Below are 21,647 nucleotides of genomic sequence, written 5' to 3' on the forward strand. Positions count from 1 at the left end.
CCTTTTACGAAGCAGCGGTGAGCCCAATGTGAGCTTACCGCTCGCTAAGAAGGAACTACCACCAGGCTACCGCAGCAACCAGGCGTTAGTTTCCACCCCCAGAATGCCATCATATCCAGAGCTACATCATATCATCAGCTGAAATATGCATGTTAAAAGAGATTTGGGAGATAAATTTTACCCCCAGGATGGTAACTTTCTCTTTTAAAGTGATGGGGCAATTAGAAATGACAGGAGTAATATTCTGAATACGAGCTTTCCTAGTGAACCAAATTGCCACACACTTCAATGGATTTAGTTTAAATTGATTAGAGTAGAGCCAGTCTGTCACCCTGCTGAGAATGAAATTTAGCTGCTCCAGATCTGGAGAGGCCAGATCTGTGAACCTAGCAAGCTGAATATCATCAACATAAGCACGAGCACTGATTCTTAAGGGCTGAAAGAGAAGGATTAGTAGAGCAAGAATAAATAAGCAGCACAAAATGTATTGTACTGTTTTGGGATCTTGCCAGGTACTAGTGACCTGGATTGGCCACTGTTGGAAACAGGATACTGGACTTGCTGGACCTTCAGTCTGTCCCAGTATGACAACGCCTATATTATTTTATGTTCTCTTTCTGTCCTCATCTATCCACTTATTTTTGTTCTGTCTCTCTCTACCCCTCTTCCATCCTGTGTTTCTTCTCTTCTATCTATAAGTTTTTTCTTCTCCCTTCCATTCAGCTTTTCTTGCCTCTCCTGATTAATAGCAGTAAAACAAGAAGCAAGTGCGGGGCCAGTCTGTTGGCTCTGCCAGTCCCCTGCCCCACAGCAGGAAGTTAACATGAGAGGGGGCAGAGCTGAACACATGCCCAAAGGCTGCAGCCCCATGCCTGCTCTTGTTGTTTTGCTACCACTGCTGCTCGTTGGGAGAAGCGTCAACAGTGGTAGTGGTGCTGTGGTAGCAGTGGCTCACTGGGAGAATTTCCCTCTTTGGCTGGAGTGCGGGACAGTGGCGTAGCCAAGGGTGGGCCCAGCACACCTATGATGTGGCTGGCAGGGATTCCCAAGCCCCACCAACCGAAAACTTCCAACAACTGTCCCTCCTGCATACCTTGTAAATACAGTAGCAGATCTTCACCTGCAGTGAGCAGCGACTGATACATACTGCTCGCGCTGGCTCCACAGCCTTCTCTTTGATGTATTCCTGCCTATGCAGAAACAGGAAGTTGCATCAGAGGGAAGGCTTAAAAGGAATGTGGGGGAGGGGAGATGTTTGAGAGACCATATGGCATGTAGACGAGAGAGGGAGAAACCAAATCACTTGTGGGACAGGGTGGAGTTCTGCCCACCCATCTTGAGCCCAGGCCCACCCAAAATTGGGTGTCTAGCTACGCCTCTGGTGTGGGAGATGACCCACCAAAACAAGAGTCTCCCGCTGAATGTGGGAGACTTGGCAGGTCAGCCAATATGCTAATTGGCTGCTATTAACTACCAGGTCAATACTCAAACACTGCATTCAGCATAGTTTTATTAGAAATTATATCTGATTGATTGATTTGTTACATTTGTATCCCACCTATTTGCAGGCTCAATGTGGCTTACATAGTACCGTATCGGCGTTCGCCAATTCCGGTATGAACAAATACAGGTGATATTGTGGTAGTATAAGGGTCATGTGTGACAGACTCGTTAGGGGATCTTATGGAAGAAGAGTTATGTCCATTCTGAGCTTTGGTTTGGACATAACTCCACTATCCGGATAGCAAGTGGCACTGAATGAAAGTGAAGAGTGGTGACCACAACTGGCTCTGCAGAGAACAATGATATTCAGACACTATCTATAGAGCTATCTGTTTAAAGTTAGGACAGCCTTTTTGTGAGCTACATTCATCTACATGGCTATTTAGTCAGTGGATGAATATCATCAACTACCAGATGAGTTAGGTGGAATGCCCGTGATTCTTCTGCATTCTATCAAAACATAGACGTCCCTTTCGAAAATGCCCCTCCATGTATAATCCACATATTCCCTAATCAACCAACTCCATGTAGCTATATTAAAAGGTCAATTCAAAAAAACTAGAACTAGGAGATGTAGAGGGGCATTTTTGAAAGGGACGTCCATGTTTCGATTTGGACGTCCTCGCAAAACATCCCAATCTAGGGGCGGGGAAACATGTATTTTCGAAACAAGATGCGCGTCAATCCTTCATTTCGAAAATATCGTCAGGGACGTCCAAATACTTAAATTTGGTTGTCCCTAGATTTGGTCGTCCCTAGACTTATGATAATCGAAACCGAGGACGGCCATCTCAGAAATGACCAAATGCAAGCCATTTGGTCTTGGAAGGAGCCAGCATTTGTAGTGCTCTGGTACCCCTGACATGCCAGGACACCAACCGGGCACCCTAGGGGGCACTGCAGTGGACTTCATAAATTGTTCCCAGGTACATAGCTCCCTTACCTTGTGTGCTGAGCCCCCCAACCCCCCCCCCCCAAAACCCACTACCCACAACTGTACACCACTACAATAGCCCTTACGGGTGAAGGGGGGCACCTAGATGTGGGTACAGTGGGTTTCTGGTAGGTTTTGGAGGGCTTACATTTACCAACACAAGTATAACATGTAGGAGGGGATGGGCCTGGGTCCGCCTGCCTGCAGTGCACTGCACCCACTAAAACTGCTCCAGGGACATTCATACTGCTGTCATGGAGCTGGGTATGACATCTGAGGCTGGCATAGAGGCTGGAAATCAATATTTTGAAAGATACTTTTGAGGGTGGGAGGGGGTTAGTGACCACTGGGGGAGTAAGGGGAGGTCATCCCCGATTCTCTCCGGTGGTCATCTGGTCATTTCGGGCACCTTTTTGTGCCTTGGTCGTAAGAAAACACGACCAGGTAAAGTCATTCAAGTGTGTGTCAGGGATGTCCTTGTTTCTTTCGATTATGGGTCAAGGACGTCTAAAGGAAAATATCCTTTGGGGATTTACTTAATCTACATCTAGGCACGCCCAAGTCCCGCCTTCGCTATGCCTCTGAACGCCCCCTTGAACTTTGGCCGTCCCTGCGACGGAAAGCAGTTGGGGATGTCCAAAATCAGCTTTCGATTATACCGATTTGGACGACCCTGGGAGAAGGACGTCCATCTTCCGATTTATGTCGAAAGACGGGTGTCCTTCTCTTTCGAAAATGAACCCATAAGTATACATTTTGCCTATAGAATATTTGGAAATAATAACTGATGTCACATTACTTTGAACATAAAAAATGTAGGGGCTATTGGGCGGGGTAGCGCGTGCCCAATCAGCACTATCGCCAGGGTAGTGCGTGCGCCTGGCAGTAATTCTGATTTTTGTTGCACGCACCATAGAGCAACTTAACAGCAGTTGAATATACTAATTGTAGGCATTTTAGAGATGATAATGGTAAACCAGAGTATAATGCATTATAGTAGTCTTGATATGTGATAACCAGAGAAATGATCAAAGTTTGGAGCAAGGAAGATATGGTTTTTATGAACAGATCCATTGTAATACAAAAAAAGAGAGGATTGTAAGACTTTATCAGTTTGTTTTTCTGAAATTCAGTTATTGTCAAATTTAACACCTGGGGTCCTTAATCTACATCCCAGAAATAAATAAGTTTCAAAAGAAGTCTTATTGTAACATTATTCTCCTATGTTTTATATAGCAATATTTACCTTTGTTCTTATGTAATGATTTTCGGGTTATTTGAGTTTCAATGTACAATCATCCACATTAATTAGATTTGACCTCTGCCTAGAATTTAAAGGTTACGCAGACTATAAATGCTAAAATTAAATTAAATTATTTAATAGTCCAATCATGCTTTATATCATACAATAATCAAAAGATTAATTCTTTGATTATGACAATTTTTTTTGACTGTGAACAGCTTTCCCTTAATTTGATGATTGAGTTTAAAACATTTCCTGTGTTCTCATACATGAAAAACTGGTTGTTAAAACCCAGAAAACAAACAGTTTTTCATTCTTCCCATCGCAGCTGCTCAGCCATGCTACGGCTTCTTTTTCTCAATAAATTATCACTCTATAAAAAGTTAATTATGGTTCATGATAGCAGCAATACATAATAAATTGTATAGTTCCATAATAAATTACCACTTTTGGAGCAAGAAATTAGTTATTGATAAGTAGTTATAATCATTTACGGTTTGATTCACCCAAATTATGTTTCGTGTCTGAAGAACAAATAGAAACAGAGCATGAATAGCAGCTGTCCTGGAAAGTGAATTTTTGGAACTTGCTAAAAAAATACATAACCACTTGTCATGACCTGAGATGGGAGATTTGGAGGAGGAGTTGCCATAGAGAATCCATTCATGCTCTCATTCCAAACCAACATCCCCACAATTACCAGTTCTCCCAAATATATACGCCACTTTCTTTCAGCTCCATTCATACAGCTCTGTCTATCCTCAGAATTGAATATATTTACTGCAGTTTGAGGCAGGAATAACTCTGAGCCAAAACACTGTACCAGCTCTGTAACTCGCGTTAGTTTACACAGAGCAATCTTGGCATTTTATTAGGGCCTCACATTCAAAAACAGTGTAACCCAAGCAGGAGAGAGGCTGTTGCCCAGTTAAATCACACTGAGTGGGTCAGGAGGGGATATTCAGTGGCACGTAACCAGGCAGTGCCACTGAATATCCCCTCTGACCTCCAGGTAGTGCCAGATTGGTCTGGGGTGATATTCAATGCTTGCCTACATAGCTAACCCAGAAAGTGGGGCCACATAGATAGCAATCCTATTTTTGCCAGGTTAGCTATGTGGATCCGGCGCTGAATACTGGCTGTACCCACATAAATTCTGGGTACTGCCAGTGCCACCAACATGGTTATTCCATGCCAGTGCCCAGATATGACCTGGTAGCAGTGGTGTACCAAGGGGGGGGCAGTGGGGGCGGTGCGCCCCGGGTGTACACCGCTGGGGGGTGCTGCGACGTGCGCCTGCTCCTCCGAGTTCGCTAAACTTCGTTCGTTCGCTGCAGCTCCCTCTGCCCCAGAACAGGTTACTTCCTGTTCCGGGGCAGAGGGAGCTGCAGCGAACGAACGAAGTTTAGCGAACTCGGAGGAGCAGGCGCGCGCTGCAGCACCCCCCCCCCCAGCGGCGTGCACCCGGAGGGGTGTCATTTTGCCGAAGGGGAGGTCGCGCTGCACCAGGGGGGGGGGGCGCATCGGCGCTCCGCCCCGGGTGCCATCCAGGCCAGGAACGCCACTGCCTGGTAGTGACTATCTGGGTCTACGTTATGCAGTGACAGCGTATACAAAAATGCTGAATGTTGACCCAATACATATAGTTGCAAATGAAAATGAAACTACAGATATGCATTCACTAGAAACAACATAGGAAGTGCCATTGGCGTTTTTCATGTCATTTTGTAACATTTTTAATCTTTGCCAATTTACAGGGATTTTTTAAGTCATTCTTATACTGGTTTTGTAGATGATTCAGAATGTTTATGAGATGATTCATAATTTAAAATGGGTTTTTTTTTCTTTTATATATATGAGAGCTAGGATCTCTCTCTCTCTCTCTCTCTCTCTCTCTCTCTCTCTCTCTCACTCTCTCTCACTCTCTCTCTCTCTCTCTCTCTCTCTCACTCTCTCACTCTCTCTCTCACTCTCTCTCACTCTCTCACAGCTAGTGTAGAGTAGAGGAATATCCTAATGGTTAGTGCAGTGGGCGTTGATCCTGGTGAGTTCCCATTTCAGCTCCTTGTGACCTTGGGCAAGTCACTTAACCTTCTATTGTCCCAGGTACAAAAATTTAGGGACAGAAAAAAGTACCTGCATATATCTAGTAGGGCTATAGAAATAATTAGGAAAAGTAGTGTTTTTCAGGATAAACAAAAATAGGTAAATTTGCTTGATCACTTAACAAATTTATGCAGATATGTTGAGAATGTTCAATTTCAATATTCTGAAAGATTGATCCATCAGGGATTGCCATGACCAAAAAAAAGTTTGGTTAGTCTTTGTCTTAAATGAAGTTTTATAATTTATTGGGTCAATGTTTTAAAGCACTTACCTAGTTAACTGCTTCTGCTAGCCACATAAGTGCTGCCAATTTAGATATTCAGAGGCACTATCTGGGTGGAGCAAGGGCAGTCCTAGAACTTATTCAGATAAAATAGGACAATGTTGCAGCTATTCTACCTTCCTCACAGTACCTTAATTAGCACCTAATTTGGGGTCCCTTTTACTAAGCTGCATAGGTGCTTATGCACACCTAACGTGCGCCAGTTTGGAACTACAACCCAGCTACCGCATGGCCTGGGCAGTAATTTCATTTTTTACACATGTAGCTGGGCCGTAGTTCCGAATTGGCACACGTTGGGCATGTGTAGGCACCTGTCAGGCTTATTTTTGAAAGAGAAGGGCACCCATCTTTCAACACAAATCACAAGATAGACGACCTTTTCACAGGGTCGCCCAAATCGGCATAATCGAAAGCCGATTTTGGGCGTCCTCAACTGCTTTCTGTCGCAGGGATGACCAAAGGTTCCGGGGGGGGGGGGTGTCAGAAGCATAGCAAAGGTGGGGCTGGGGCGTGCTTAACACATGGGCGTCCTAGGCCGATAATGGAAAAAAGAAGGGCGTACCTGATGAACACTTGGATGACTTTACTTGATCCTTTTTCTTTTACGACCAAGCCACAAAAATGTGCCCTAAATGACCAGATGACCACTGGAGGGAATCGGGGATGACCTCCCCTTACTCCCCTAGTGGTCACTAACCCCCTCCCACCCTAAAAAAATATTTAAAATATTTTTCCAGCCTCTATGCCAGCCTCAAATATCATACCCAGCTCCATGACAGCAGTATGCAGGTCTCTGGAGCAGTTTTAGTGGGTACTACAGTGCACTTCAGGCAGGCGGACCCTGGCCCACCCACCCCCACCTGTTACACTTGTGGTGGTAAATGTGAGCCCTCCAAAACCCACCACAAACCCACTGTACCCACATCTAGGTGCTCCCCTTCACCCCTAAGGGCTATGGTAGTGGTGTACAGTTGTGGGGAGTGGGTTTGGGGGGTTTTGGGGGGCTCAGCACACAAGGTAAGGGAGCTATGCACCTGGGAGCTTTTTCTGAAGTCTACTGCAGTGCTCCCTAGGGTGCCCAGTTGGTGTCCTGGCATGTGGGAGGGACCAGTGCACTATGAATGCTGGCTCCTCCCATGACCAAATGGCTTGGATTTGGTCGTTTCTGAGATGGCTGTCCTCGGTTTCCATTATCGCCGAAAATCGGGGACGACCATCTCTAAGGTTGACCTAAATGTTGAGATTTGGGCGTTCCCAACAGTATTATCGAAACAAAAGATGGACACCCATCTTGTTTCGATAATACGGATTTCCCCGCCCCTTCACGGGGATGTCCTGCGAGGATATCCTCAGGAAAACTTGGGTGCCCCATTCGATTATGCCCTTCCACGCGGCTTAGTAAAAGAAAACGTTTGAGTCCTGCTCTGCTACTATCCTTTTTAATGCTAGGCTGTTACAGTTATGTTTCTACCTCTGGAAGAAAGTTTCAGTTTAAACTATGGGGAAAAAGGATTGTACACTATGGAAACTAGTATAAAGAGCCTGTTTTTTTTTTTTTTGTTTTGTTTTGTTTTTTAATGAAGAGTGAACTAGGTCTTGCTATGTCTTCTCTAGGCTGTGGCAGAAAGTTCATAAAACTATGAGGAAAAGGGTTTCATACTATAGACACTACTTAATAAAGTTTGCTTTTTTAAAATTCAAACTGTCTTTATTAATAAACCTACAATTCCTTTTTTATTCCCAATATTTAAATCACCAAAGCACAGTGCAAAATAGTGTTCACTTACCCAGAGAAATGTCCTCTTATCTAAAACTTTCTCAGAAAATGGGGGTTATGTAAACTGTATTGATGGTTTTTTTTATTTTAGTTACATTTGTACCTTGCACTTTCCCACTCATGGCAGGCTCGATGTGGCTTACATATACAGGTACTTATTTGTACCTGGGCCAATGCCGGGTTAAGTGACTTGCCTAGAGTCACAAGGAGCTGTGCCTGAAGTGGGAATTGAACTCAGTTCCTCAGGACCAGAGTCCACCACCCTAACCACTAGGCCACTCCTCCACTCCAATTGTGATAGTCTGGCCGTGCTTCAGGGGATTGCTGCTATGGGGGTGCTATGTTGTTGTTGCTCACACCAGGCTCTGAGGCGCTTCCTTGTGAGCTGGATCAGTGCTGGGTCCTCCCTCTTGATGAAACTGCGCCAGAGAGCCTCCAAGTCATGTTGAATGACAAAGCACCTGCAAAACACAAGTTGGTGAAGACAGGGTTCAGGTGGTGACCCCTTATAGGTTCATATGAGAGTTGAGGGGAGCCATATTGGGTGCTTGGTAGGAGGCTTCATTCTGTTTCAGTGAGTCTGACGTCCTGCACATACAACATGCAGGAGGTCAGACTAGAACGAAGCCTTGCGCGGGATTGGGAAGAAGAGGACCTCGGCTCAGCTGGCGGGGGGGGTTGGGGTCCCCCACCAGCAAAGGTAGGCGATGGCGGGTTGGTGGCAGGAGTGTTGGATTATTTGTAGTAAATAATTAGCAGATTTTAGTACACACAGCTTCAGCTTTAGAAATGTTAATTTCTTTCTTCATCTCTCTCTCATTCACCCCTGAATAATTCACTGCTGAGTCACTTTAAAGTTGAAGTAACAAAACATCTGTTTACTCACAGTTTGTAGTTAGATTATATTCAGACAGGCTTATATATACATATTACTATACATTTGTATTATCAGCTCCTTCCATGTGCTTAGATGGCAATGGATGCTCACACCACCATAGATCCTCTCAGGTTAGGAGAGATCATGAGCTCCATGTGCTCCATGTGCTGCATCTGCTGCATCTAACCCCCACAGGAAGTTGCATAGCTGTGTGACCTCTCTAAGTAATTCACATCAGAGGTCACAGAGTAATCACAGAGAAATAATAGGTGACAGGCAATGCATGTAAAATACAATACATTCCAACAAACCCCTTCTCATGCATAACTGTCATGCAATTATTTATTCATACAAAGTCCAAGCTTTATACGCAGATTCACAAAATGTTCTCTGGGTAACGGTTTGGTCATGATGTCAGCTGTCATCTCACTGGTGTGACAATAGTGTAGACTGATGACCCCTTCTTTCGCCAACTCTCGCACGTTGTGGTATTTCGTTGCGATGTGCTTGGTGCGTGACTGAACCTTGTCATTCTGTGACAGTCGGATGCAGCTCTGATTATCTTCCATTAACTGGATTGGTCTCTTTTCAGCTATACCAAAATCCAGCAAAAGTTTTTCAATCCACATCAGTTCTCTGCACGCTTCCGATACGGCCACGTATTCAGCTTCTGTAGAAGACAAACTCACAATACTTTGTTTATGACTGGCCCATGAAATTTGTACATTTCCATACATAAACACATATCCACTTGTGGATTTATAATCAGAATGATCCCCTGCCCAATCTGAATCACAGTAACATATTAGTTTTGGATTACTATTGGCTGAAATCTTTAATTTACAATCAATGGTACCCTTTAAATACCTTACCATCCTTTTAACTGCAGTCCAATCTGATTTGGTAGGTGAGCTGACCCTTCTGCTCAAAATTCCTACTGCATTTGCTATATCAGCCCTGTATGTGGTAGCTAGATATAAAAGCTTACCTATGGCTGATCTATATTGGATGTTATCTGGTAAAGGTTCTCTTACTGTTTCATCCTTCAGAAAATCAGTGATCATGGGAGTGCTTACAACTTGGGCATCTTGCATACCTAAACTTTCAATAAGCTCATTTATTTTCTGCTTCTGGCTTAGAAGATAAGAACCATCATTTTGTTTCTCAATTTCTATACCAAGATAGTATGACACATTACCAAGTTCTTTTATCTCAACATTCAGGTTTAAACATTTTACAATGTCCTTGTACTCTTGCTCACTTTTGCTTGCAATGAGCAGATCATCAACAAAAGCTAAAATGTATGCATATTGTCCATTTGTGCACCTAGTGTACAAACATTTATCTGCTTCACCTTGCTTAAATCCTAAATTTGTCAATATTTCATGCAATTTATCATTCCAACATTTTGCACTTTGCTTTAATCCATAAAGACCTTTGTTTAATTTACACACTAGCTGTCTTTGTTTTGTATTTATGAAACCTGTTGGCTGTTCCATGTACAAGTCTTCAGTTATATCTCCGTGAAGAAATGCTGTTTTCACATCAATGTGTTTGACTTGCATGCCTTTTGAGACTGCAATGCTCAGAAGTGTTCTTATTGTCGTGTGTTTCACTACAGGTGCAAACACTTCATCAAAATCTTCTCCATATTTTTGAAGATATCCCTTTGCCACTAATCTGGCTTTATACCTTTCCACTTTTCCTTGTGCATTCCTTTTAACTTGAATACCCATTTGCATCCTATAGCTTTCTTGCCAGGAGGTAATTTTGTAAGAATCCAAGTATTATTTTTATCCAATGCATCAATTTCTTCTTGTGCAGCTTTATGCCATTCAGCAGCTTCTTCTGCTGGCATTTTCTCAATCTCATCCCATGTTAAGGGCTCTTGAGCTTCTGCTGACTTTGTTAGGTAAGACAGTCTTGGGGGTGGAACACCTTTGTTTTCCCTGGATGAGCGTCTGACAACAGGTTGGTCTGACCTTTCTGCATCCTCTAAATCTGAGAGTTCTTCTCCAATTGATTCCCCTTCTCCAACTGTACTGTCTTCTTCAATGATCCTTTCTGTGTCTGCTTCCTCTGCCTGTTCCTCGTTAGATACAGATGAGTTGCTTTCAGACATCTGCCTTGGTATGGCATTTATATACACTGGCATGTCTATTATGGTTCTATTTTCATATTCTGGATGATAAGGCTCATCTGGGATAATCCAGCCTTTATCAACCCTCTTGTTTTCATCAAAATATGTAACATGTCTTATGCCAACAATGCCAGTTTTCAGATTCAAAATTCTATATCCTTTGTGTCCTGGAGCATAGCCAACTAAAATGCCCCTTTCTGTTGTGGAATCCAGCTTATGCCTTCTTTGCTTTGGTATATGAGCATATGCTGTACTTCCAAATGTTCTTATGTGTGACAGGTTTGGCTTCCTACCATGCCATGTCTCATGTGGTGTGCGCTCAGCGCCTTTAGTTGGCATTCTGTTTTGTAGATACCCTGCTGTGAGAATGGCTTCCCCCCATAGTCTTTTAGGGAGATTGCTATCTGACAGCATACATCTGGTCATTTCCACAAGTGACCTAAATTTTCTCTCTGCAACAGAATTTTGCTCTGGTGTGTAAGCTACTGTTGTGATATGCTGAATGCCTTCTTGTTCTAGAAATGTGCGCATGCTTTGTGAAGTGAACTCACCACCATTGTCGGTCTGAAGAACCTTTGGTTTTCTTTCAAATTTATTTCTCACCATGGCTACGTATTTCTTCAGCATGTCTGTGACTTGACTTTTTTCTTTCAGCAAATAGGCCACACAGTATCTAGAGAAATCATCCAAGAATATTAGCACAAATCTGTTATTTCCCAATGATGGGATATTAAACGGTCCACATAAGTCACTGTGTATTAAGTCCAGCACTTTATTACTCCTATTTCCTGTGTATGCAGGAAATGAGGGTCTCACGCCTTTTTGAGTAACACAGTCTATGCATTTCTCCATTTTACCAGCATCTGCACTTATCTGAATGCCGGTGGCTAGTTGCTTACTGTAAAGATCCTGGATCACCTTAGAATCACGATGTCCCAGGCGGCGGTGCCAGATTTCCGGACTACATTTACCATCATTCTTCCTTACTTGCGCCATATGTGAGGCTTCACCTGAAATGCTCAGTTTATAAACATCATTATGCATAAAAGCTTCAGCATACACTTCATCATTTTTAGAGATTGTGCACTTACTGTTTTCAAAATGAATCACAAATCCCTTCTTATCTAATGTAGATACACTAAGCATATTGCAAACTGCTTGGGGAATATACAAGACATCACTTACAGGAATTTCTTTAACTTCATTAGACACTTTGCATTTTAAGAATCCAATACCTTTTGCTTGGATCTTAGCAGTCCCTGCGTTTGCAGTTTTAAGAATACCTTCCTCTGGACACATTTCCTGAAAGAAATCCTTACAATTGGTTAAATGGCATGTGCTCCCCGAATCCAAAATCCAAGTACTTTCATTTGAATTATTATTTACCATAGTCAAAGATTTTTCTGCCATTAGAAAACCCTTGTGTTTATCTTTGTCCTTCATACATTTCCTGGTTTGAAAATTCTTTAGTTCCATTGGCTTAGGTGAGCTAGAGGGAGTGTTTTGTGTTTCCTTACACCATTTAGATACATGTCCCTCCTTTCCACATGAGTAGCAAATCAGCTTGCCCTTGGGTGGAGTTTTCCCATAGCTCCGCCTTCCTCTGTTCTTTGCCAAGAAATTTGTTTCATTTCTCTCTGACTTGCTTTGAGAACACATCTCCTCAGAATCATTTATTATGCATTCCTGCCTTAGTTTTGATGTTGTCTGTTCAAAAGATTGCCCTTCAATGGCCTCATTTACAGACCTAAAAACATCAAACTTCTTTGGTAGTGAGGTAAAAAGAAATGCTCTTTTCAATGCATCACACATGGGAATTCCAGAAAGTTCTAGCTTTTGAAATGAAGACATAAGATGCATAATGTGATCATTACATTTACTTTTATCCCTTAATTTGGTTTCATTCAACTCTGCCAACCAAATTGGTTGCTGCTTTGCATATGTAGTTGCATACATAGTTCTCAGTTTATATAAAATGTCCTTTGGTGTATCTTTTCCCTCCACTAATATGGCTTGTTTCTCTGAGAGAGCTTCCAAAAGCATGCACTTCACATAATAGTTTGCATTGTCCCATTCAGCCATATTTTCAGCTGTTCTGTCTTGGTCTAAGCATATATTTAATCTTTTTGCTCGAAGGAGACATATGAATCTTAATTCCCACTGCTGATAATTAAACTCAGTTAATCTAGGCACCTTGAGAGAATAGAACAATGGTGAATTTCTTCCCTCAGCCATTTTCTTAGCCTTCTGTCTGCTGTGTGGGGGGAGAGAGAGACAGACTGAATCTTTCCTTTAAAACTTAAGAGAAAAATGTGGCCTTTTTTTCTGCCTGGTAATATTTCTCTTCTTTTTCAATTCCTGGCCCTGGGCCCATAACCCTTTTGTTGGATTATTTGTAGTAAATAATTAGCAGATTTTAGTACACACAGCTTCAGCTTTAGAAATGTTAATTTCTTTCTTCATCTCTCTCTCATTCACCCCTGAATAATTCACTGCTGAGTCACTTTAAAGTTGAAGTAACAAAACATCTGTTTACTCACAGTTTGTAGTTAGATTATATTCAGACAGGCTTATATATACATATTACTATACATTTGTATTATCAGCTCCTTCCATGTGCTTAGATGGCAATGGATGCTCACACCACCATAGATCCTCTCAGGTTAGGAGAGATCATGAGCTCCATGTGCTCCATGTGCTGCATCTGCTGCATCTAACCCCCACAGGAAGTTGCAAAGCTGTGTGACCTCTCTAAGTAATTCACATCAGAGGTCACAGAGTAATCACAGAGAAATAATAGGTGACAGGCAATGCATGTAAAATACAATACATTCCAACAAGGAGGGGGGTCGAGAGGGTCGTCGGCAGGGGGGAGTCAAAGTAGGTGGCAGGGGGGTTCGGTAATGGCAGGGGGGATCAAAGTTGGTGGGGGGGGTCAGCAATGGCGGGGGGGGGGGGGTGCGGCACCGGGGGGGGGGGCTAAATTGTGCCCCCTTACCTCGGGCTCTGGACCCCCCCTCCTGCCAAAGTCTGGCTATGCCCCTGCTCCATTCCCTTCTATAATGCTGTATTTCTCCATTTTCACTTCCCTCCATATATGACACATCTCCCTCTCATCTTCCTTAAGGTAGTGTAGCTTGTCCCATCCCCTTCCCTACTTCTCATCCACACAGCTTTTCCCCTTCCCTCCATCTCATCCATGCAGCTTGACCTCTTCTCCCTCCTTCTCATCCACGTAGCTTGTCCTCTTCTCTCCCTGTCATCCATACAGCTTTTTCCTTCCCTCCCTCTCATCCATGCAGCTTGTCCCCACCCCTTCTCACCCTAACATCCACACAGCTTGCCCCTTCTCACCCTCTCATCCACGCAACTTGTCCTATCCCTCACACACCATTTTCTTAAAACCTCCTCCCCCTACCGCCTCCCGCTCCTAGCTTAGCCCTGGTGGTCAGCTGGGGCAGGAGCAATCCTCCTACGCTCCTGCCCATGCAGTTTCCACTCTCCTCTATACTGAAAATGGCTGCCATGAGTTCTCGCAGCAATCTCACAAGACTGCTGCGAGTTCCTGCAGCATTCTCGCGAGACTGCCGCTGAAACTTATGGCTGTCACTTTCAGTACAGAGAGTGGAGATTGCATGGGCAGGAGCGCAGAAGGATTGCTCCTGCCCCAGCTGATTAGCACAACAATCGGCTCGCAAAATTTGAGAACAACCAACTCGCGTGAGCCAGTACGAGCTGGCTCCAGCACACCACTGGTTGAAACCGTCTGCTCAGTGTGTGGTGGCAGCTAAGAAAGCAAATAGAATATTAGGTATTATTAGGATAGGAATGGAAAACAAACATGTGGACGTTACAATGCCTTTGTATCGCTCCATGGTGCGACCACATCTCGACTACTGTGTGCAATTCTGGTCACCGCATCTCAAAAAATACATAGAGGCATATTTTCAAAGCACTTAGACTTACAAAGTTACGTAATCTATGGAACTTTATAAGTATAAGTGCTTTGAAAATTAACCCATAGTGGAATTTAAAAAGGTACAGAGAAGGGCGATGAAAATGATAAATGGATGGGACAAATTCCCTATGAAGAAAGGCTAAAGTGGCTAGGACTCTTCAGCTTGGAGAAAAGACTGCTGAGGGGAGATATGATAGAGGTCTATAAAATGAGTGGAATGGAATGGTAGATGTGAATCATTTGTTTACTCTTTCCAAAAATATTAGGACTAGGGGGGCACAAAATGAAGCTACAAAGTAGGAAATTTAAAACAAATTGGAGAAAATATGTCTTCACTCAACGTGTAATTAAACTCTGGAATTCATTGCCAGAGAATGTGGTAAAAGCGGTTAGCTTAGCGTGATTTAAGACAAGGTTTGTCAGCTTCCTAAAAGAAAAGTCCATAAGCCATTATTAAGATGGACTTGGGGAAAATCCACTGCTTATTTCTAGGAAAGCAGCATAAAATGTATTGTACTGGATTGGCCACTGTTGGAAACAGGATTCTGGGCTTGATGGACCTTCGGTCTGTCCCACTATAGCAACACTTATGTACATCATTTCACAGATACTAGAAGTGTCTCAGTAAAATATATCCCATACCTTAGGGCAGTGCTTCTCAACCCAGTCCTTGGGCACATCCAGCCAGTTGGGTTTTCAGGATATCCACAATGAATATGCATGAGAGAGATTTGCATGCACTGCTTCCTTGGTATGCAAATCCATCTCATGCATATTTATTGTAATCCCACTGGCTGGGTGTGCTCCAAGGACTGGATTGAGAGTCATTGTTTTAGGGGTTCTTTTACTTACAGCATCTTAGCAGCAAACTTGAGAAGTGGTAAGTGTAAAGGCAGCCTGTCCTCTGCACTGCAGTGTCTTTGCAGAAATCTTCATTAGCACATGTTAACCCTGGTCACAATGAGCACAGATGCACTTGGTGCCTATTGAGGAAGCACTAGGTCAGCCCACACTAACTGCACACAAGTGACAGCATATGTACCCCACGCTACCTGAACAGCGGTGAGCGTATCTGGGTTTAAAAAAAGGTTTGGACAAATTTCTGGAGGAAAAGTCCATAGTTTGCTATTGAGACAGACATGGGAAGCAACTGCTTGCCTTGGGATTTGTAGTATGAAGTGTTGCCACAATTTGGGTTTCTGCCGGGTGCTTGTGACCTGGCTTGGCCGCTGTTTGGAAAACAGGATACTGGGCTAGATGGACCATTGGTCTGACCCAGTATGGCTACTCTTATGTTCTGATGTTCTTATGCTATCCACACTCATTCTCCACCCATGCCTCACCTAGTTCCTGTCTCCAACACAAAATGCATTAACTCATGAACTAGTGTGTGCTAACTGCTGAACCACCACTGAAACAGCATAATTGTAGTTTACACATTTGTGCATTTACTGCTTACCATACTTTAGTAAAAGACCCTCTTAATCATCATGTGATCCCCCTAAGGGCACAGCAGAGAAATAAGAAAGATTCCCACAATATGGCTGCAAAGACAAAAGAAACCCCTCAGCTAAAATAAGATTAGAGAAGCTAAGAGACCCCATGTATGCAGTGGCGTAGCCAGAAGTCAATTTTTGGGTGGGCCAACAGGTTGGATGGGTGGGCACTAGACAGTGGTTTGCTGGTAAATGTTTAACAACAGGCTCTCTCCCTGGTCCACCTCTGCGCCCCCCCCCCCCCCCCCCGGTCCACCTCCCCCTCAAAATTGCAGAGCTGGCTATAGCCGGGAAGAGAGCCTGGGGGTGGAGGCAATGCATTACTCTCTCCAGGAAAAAAAATTAAATGATCCCAGGTGCCAATCTAATTCATGTTTAATGTGGGATAAAATGTCATAAATAAGTAAATAAATATAAACTTTTAATGTTGAGCACCTGATTCTCAAAGTGGACATATTCCAAACACTATAATGAAAATAAAATGATTTTTTTCTACCTTTGTTGTCTGGTGACTTTGTTTTTCTGATCATGCTGGCCCAGTATCCGATTCTGCTGCTATATGTCCTCTTAACTCCGTTTCCAGGGCTTCCTTTCCATTTATTTCTTTCCTTTCCTCCTTTCTTCTTCATTTCTGGTCCTCCGCAGGCTTGACTGTCCAGTGGATCCAGCTTCTGCCTATTTTCTCCATCCATGTGCAGTTTTTCTCCTCTCTTCTTTTCCCCTCATATCATCTCCTTCCTCTCTCTTTCCTCCCCTCCATCCATGTCAGCATTTCTTCTCTCTCCCTTCCGCTCCATCCATGTGCATCTCCTTTCTCTGTCTTCCCTCCCCTTCATCCATGTCCAGAATTTCTTCTTTCTCCCCTCCATCCATGTGCATCTCCTTCCTGTCTTCCCTTCCTTCACGTCCATCCCAGACCAACAATTCTCTCCCTGCCCTCTCCTCCATCCACCCATGTCCAGCAACCCTCCTCTCTCCCCTGCCCTCCCCTCCATGTCCAGCAATTTCTCCTCTTTCCCTGGGCCCTGTCCTCCCATCCATGTCCATCGATGCTCCTCTCTCCCCTTTGACCATCTCCCTCTCATTCCCTTTCCAGCACTCCTAGTCCCCCCTCTGTCTCTCCCTTACCCAGTCTCCTAAATTCCTCCCCCCATCTTTCACCCACTTCATTAGTCCCCCATTCCTCATACTCTGTACTCACCACCCCTCCCAATCCCATCCTTCCCTCTGCTCACCAACAATAAAGAACGACAACGTGGACGCAGGCAGCAGCTCACAGGTTTGCTTCCTGTGATTTGAGTGAACAGCGACGGCTGCGCGGGGGAGTAGAAAAAGATTTTCTAAATGGCTTCCAGTTCCTTCCCTCCTTCTCTAGTCGCAGCGGCGAACTGGCACGGGCGGCCAGTAAAAGCATAAAGAAGCCAGGCTCTTCGAATCCGTCCGTCCTTCGCTTCCCTGCCCTCTCAGCGTGTCCCGCCCACCCGAAAGGAAATGACATCAGAGGAAGGTGGGACGCACTGTTAGAGATAACAGTAGGACTTGACAAAAAAAAAAAGCTGGGGCAAGCTGAAATTGAATAGGTAAATGCAAATCAGTTCTTTACTTTTACAAAAAGTACAAGGACTGTGGGACACTTCATAAAGCTGCACAATTAAAACAAGTCATGGAAAATATTTTTTGCTCTGAATGCATAGTTAAGTTCTGAAATGTGTTGCTGAAGGATGTGATAAAAGCAATTAACATAATCTGGATTTGCAAATTCCTGGAGGAAAAGTGCACAAATGATTACTAACCAGGTGTCCTGCAAAAAGCCAGTCCCTGGACATAAGTATCATGATATCTATCTATTCCTGTGGATTCAGCCAACTACTTGTGTCCTACTTGTGTCCTAGATTGGTCACTCTTGGAAACAGGATACTGGCCTTGATGGACCTGTGGTCTGACCCTATAACACTTCTAACTTTCTTAATGCGGCAGAGCACCAAGCCAAGGGAGAGAAAATACAGTTCATACATGTCTATTAAATACACCACCATCAAGAAATGCAGCAGACAATGGACCTGCATCTGAATTTTATTTTTACAGTTTCTTTTCAGAGGAAGACTGCCAATTGTATTCAGTTCATGTTTAATTACAGCAAAGTTTGTACTTAATTTCTTTCATATATTGCCCACAGTTATTTGCATTTCTAAACATGATATATTTTCTGTGATCCAGAGTTTAATTAATAATAGATTTCCTCTCTCTTCCCTTCCTTTTTATTTTGCAGCCAGAGCTATTTACAAGCTGCAAGTGAAATGCCTGCTGGACACATATTGGATCCATCGGTGAACTACAACTCTCCCAAGTTCCGATCAAGGAATCAGAGCTATATGAGGGCCGTGAGCACACTCAGTCAGGCCAGCTGCGTCAGTCAGGTTGGAATCTATCTTTAACACTTTCTTCCTTGGGTAGGCAGTCCAGATCAAGGCTTCCCAAAGTTGCCCTGGCAACACTGGGGTTTTCAGCGATATCTACAGCGAATAGGGATGAGATAAATGTGCATAGGTTGAGTTTCCAATGTATGTAAACATCTCATACCTAGTTACGTGGATATCCTGAGAACTTGAATGGCTTTGGAGTAATGCGGGTAGCTTTGTGAAATTTTGTCAAAAACTGATAAATTAATTTAATTTAATTAAGTTGCCATTGTGGGTCTATTGAATACAAATACATTTTCAGTCATAGCACTCTGCACATGTACCTTTATTCGACCACAATATCACCTTGTATTTGTTTCTCTACCGGACTAGGCGAAAGCCTTTACAGTACCATGTAAGCCACATTGAGCCTGCAAATAGGTGGGAAAATGTGGGATACAAATGCAACAAATATAAATCTCTTCAACAAGGCCTACGAAGATAACCCATAGCCTTACAAAACTACCTCACCAACCCAGCCAGTATTATAGTCCACCTTCTATACTATCCTGCATAACATCCTTACCCTCCATTGCCCCATGTAAGCCGCATTGAGCCTGCCATAAGTAGGAAAGCGCAGGGTACAAATGTAACAAAAAAAAAATAGGTGGGAAAATGTGGGATACAAATGCAATATATATATATATATATATATAATCTAGCTTCACAGTAGAGCAAACAAAATGTAAAATATGGCTTTCCCATACACTTGTCATGTAATAGTGTTCACTTCTGACTTAAGAAAACAGGATGTTAGTTCCCAAGAGCATGTCAAAAAATGTGCTAAGTCAATCCAGTACAAAAGTATCACCTTATGGTTAGTTCATTTATTTGCATTGTAGGACAATTCTACAACTGAGTGCCATAGTTTGAGTATGCTGATGCCAAGTGCCAAGTGCTAATTCTACAATGGCAACTGTGTGCCCAGATTCTGTGATAAATTGCAAGGATAAGTCGGCATTGGCACACCTAAATGAAGGTGCAAACAGTTATGCCATGTCTGTGGCAGGCTATATGAGGTCTCTTACCGTGTAACAGTCAGAAGGAAGTTATCAAGCTGTGTTACGGCTTTAATTCGTATTATTTGCCCTTAATGTGACTTAAAGGGCCCTAACACAGCATGACTTGTTTTACTGCAGTAATATTTATGTTGCCACGGGTAACATAGTAATGAGATGCAAAACATGTAAAACATGTTACTCCCCTGCTCCAGCAAGAACATTGGCTGCCATTCTCCACAAGCGTTCCTTATAAGGTTTTAACTCTAGCACATAAAATGCAAACTCCAGGACTGCCATTATTCCTGTCTCGTTATGTTGATACCATGCACACCTAATCAACCTCTAAGAGCATTACATCAACATCTGTTTGTCATTCCTTCATTTTGTCAAATCTGCTTTGACAGCATTCACTTGTCTATATTTAGTGTGGTTGAGTTTTTCTTGTGGAACAACATGTCACTTAGACTACGTGACGAGCCATCCTTTCATAAATTCAAATGTGCATTAAAAACATACTTTTTTTGATAAATATTTTAGAGGTTGAGTCAGGCATAGTCATGGTCTTCACTGGTGGCAGGACACTTGAGGAGAGGGGTAATGCAGGACATGGAGGCAGACACATTCTTTGCTGACATTTCTTTTCTATTTTCCTTATTATTATATATGATTGTAAAGCGCCTAGATGGAATTGTCGACTTTGCATATCAAATGAGGAATAAACTTGGAAATAACGTAAAATTGATAACACAACTTGCAGTATGCGCCGGGTGCATTCTGCAAGTCATGTTATGGCCCTTAAAAATGGTACAATAACTCTCACAGTGGTCCGATGCTCCAAGGCTGCTGCCTAAAGGGCCAGTCATGTGGCACCCCCTTTCTCAATCCCCCATCCCCCTGATCTTCATTCCCACCCCCTGGTCCTCAGTGCAATCACCAAAAATGCCCCCCATCTTCACAGGCTATGGTCCATGCCTGGTGGTCCAGTAGGGTCACTGGGCAACACCAGTCCCTAGTCACTTCTGTCTTTCAAAATGGTGCTCCTAGTGGTATTCTTGCACTACTACTACTGTAGGCCTCTGTGGTGAGGGGGCTTTTAGGGGGTTACAGTGAGGATCAGGGGGTGGGAGGAAGGATCAAGATGAGAATAAAGATTGAGGATTTTGAGCAAAATATTGATAGGGTTATGGCTCCCGTGGCCCACTGCATTCTGTTGCCTATGCCCCTTTACAAACTTTTGATTACTGATACTTAGAAATTAATGGCAGTTAAAGACTCCTCAGGCACAACTGATTTTTTTTTTTTACAGGGATTGGATGGGGGGAGGGAGGTTTACTGCTCTGAGAAGGAATATAAACATTGGGGCCTATATTCTAAGGCCCTAATCCGGTTCGCAGGTGCTGTGAACCAGATAAGTGATTGTGAGAGAGAGATTCAGTGGCACTTACTGGATAATGTTTACTGAATATTTCTTCTGACCAACTTAGCACTACCTGGACAGTACCAGCTAGTCCATGGGCAGAGCTAGAGGTTTTCCAATTTGTAGTGATATTCACATTGCAAAAGAGGCCCTCTGTGTAACATGGAGGATGGGTAACATTGCTGTAGCATTCCCATTAGAGCTGAGGGAGTATTAGGATCTTAGTTTGTTCAAGAAGGTGGGGGTGCTAGGGGAGGAAAGGAGTTGTGGGACTAGATTGTGGGGGAATTGGGAGCTAAGATGACATGGTTTGAGGAATTCTTCTATAAACTCTTCTGGGGATGGAAGCATGAAATCTTGTTACTTCTTGGGATACTGCTAGGTACTTGTAACCTGGATTGGTCTCTGTTGGAAGCAGGATACTGGGCTAGAAGAACCTTTGGTCTGTCCCAG

General features: G+C 43.4%; 1 protein-coding gene across 1 annotated transcript in view; it reads left to right on the forward strand.

Moving 5' to 3' along the window:
• The window catches only part of DLGAP2 (DLG associated protein 2), a 360,498-nt gene that overhangs the window by 88,607 nt on the left and 250,244 nt on the right, over positions 1-21,647 (forward strand). Inside the window, exon 3 of the mRNA XM_030195606.1 lies at positions 18,587-18,734. Within this exon, the coding sequence (XP_030051466.1) occupies positions 18,587-18,734 (148 nt within the window). The remainder of the gene's footprint in view (positions 1-18,586; positions 18,735-21,647) is intronic.

The sequence above is a fragment of the Microcaecilia unicolor genome, chromosome 3 (assembly GCF_901765095.1).
Source record: "Microcaecilia unicolor chromosome 3, aMicUni1.1, whole genome shotgun sequence".
Lineage (NCBI taxonomy): Eukaryota > Metazoa > Chordata > Amphibia > Gymnophiona > Siphonopidae > Microcaecilia > Microcaecilia unicolor.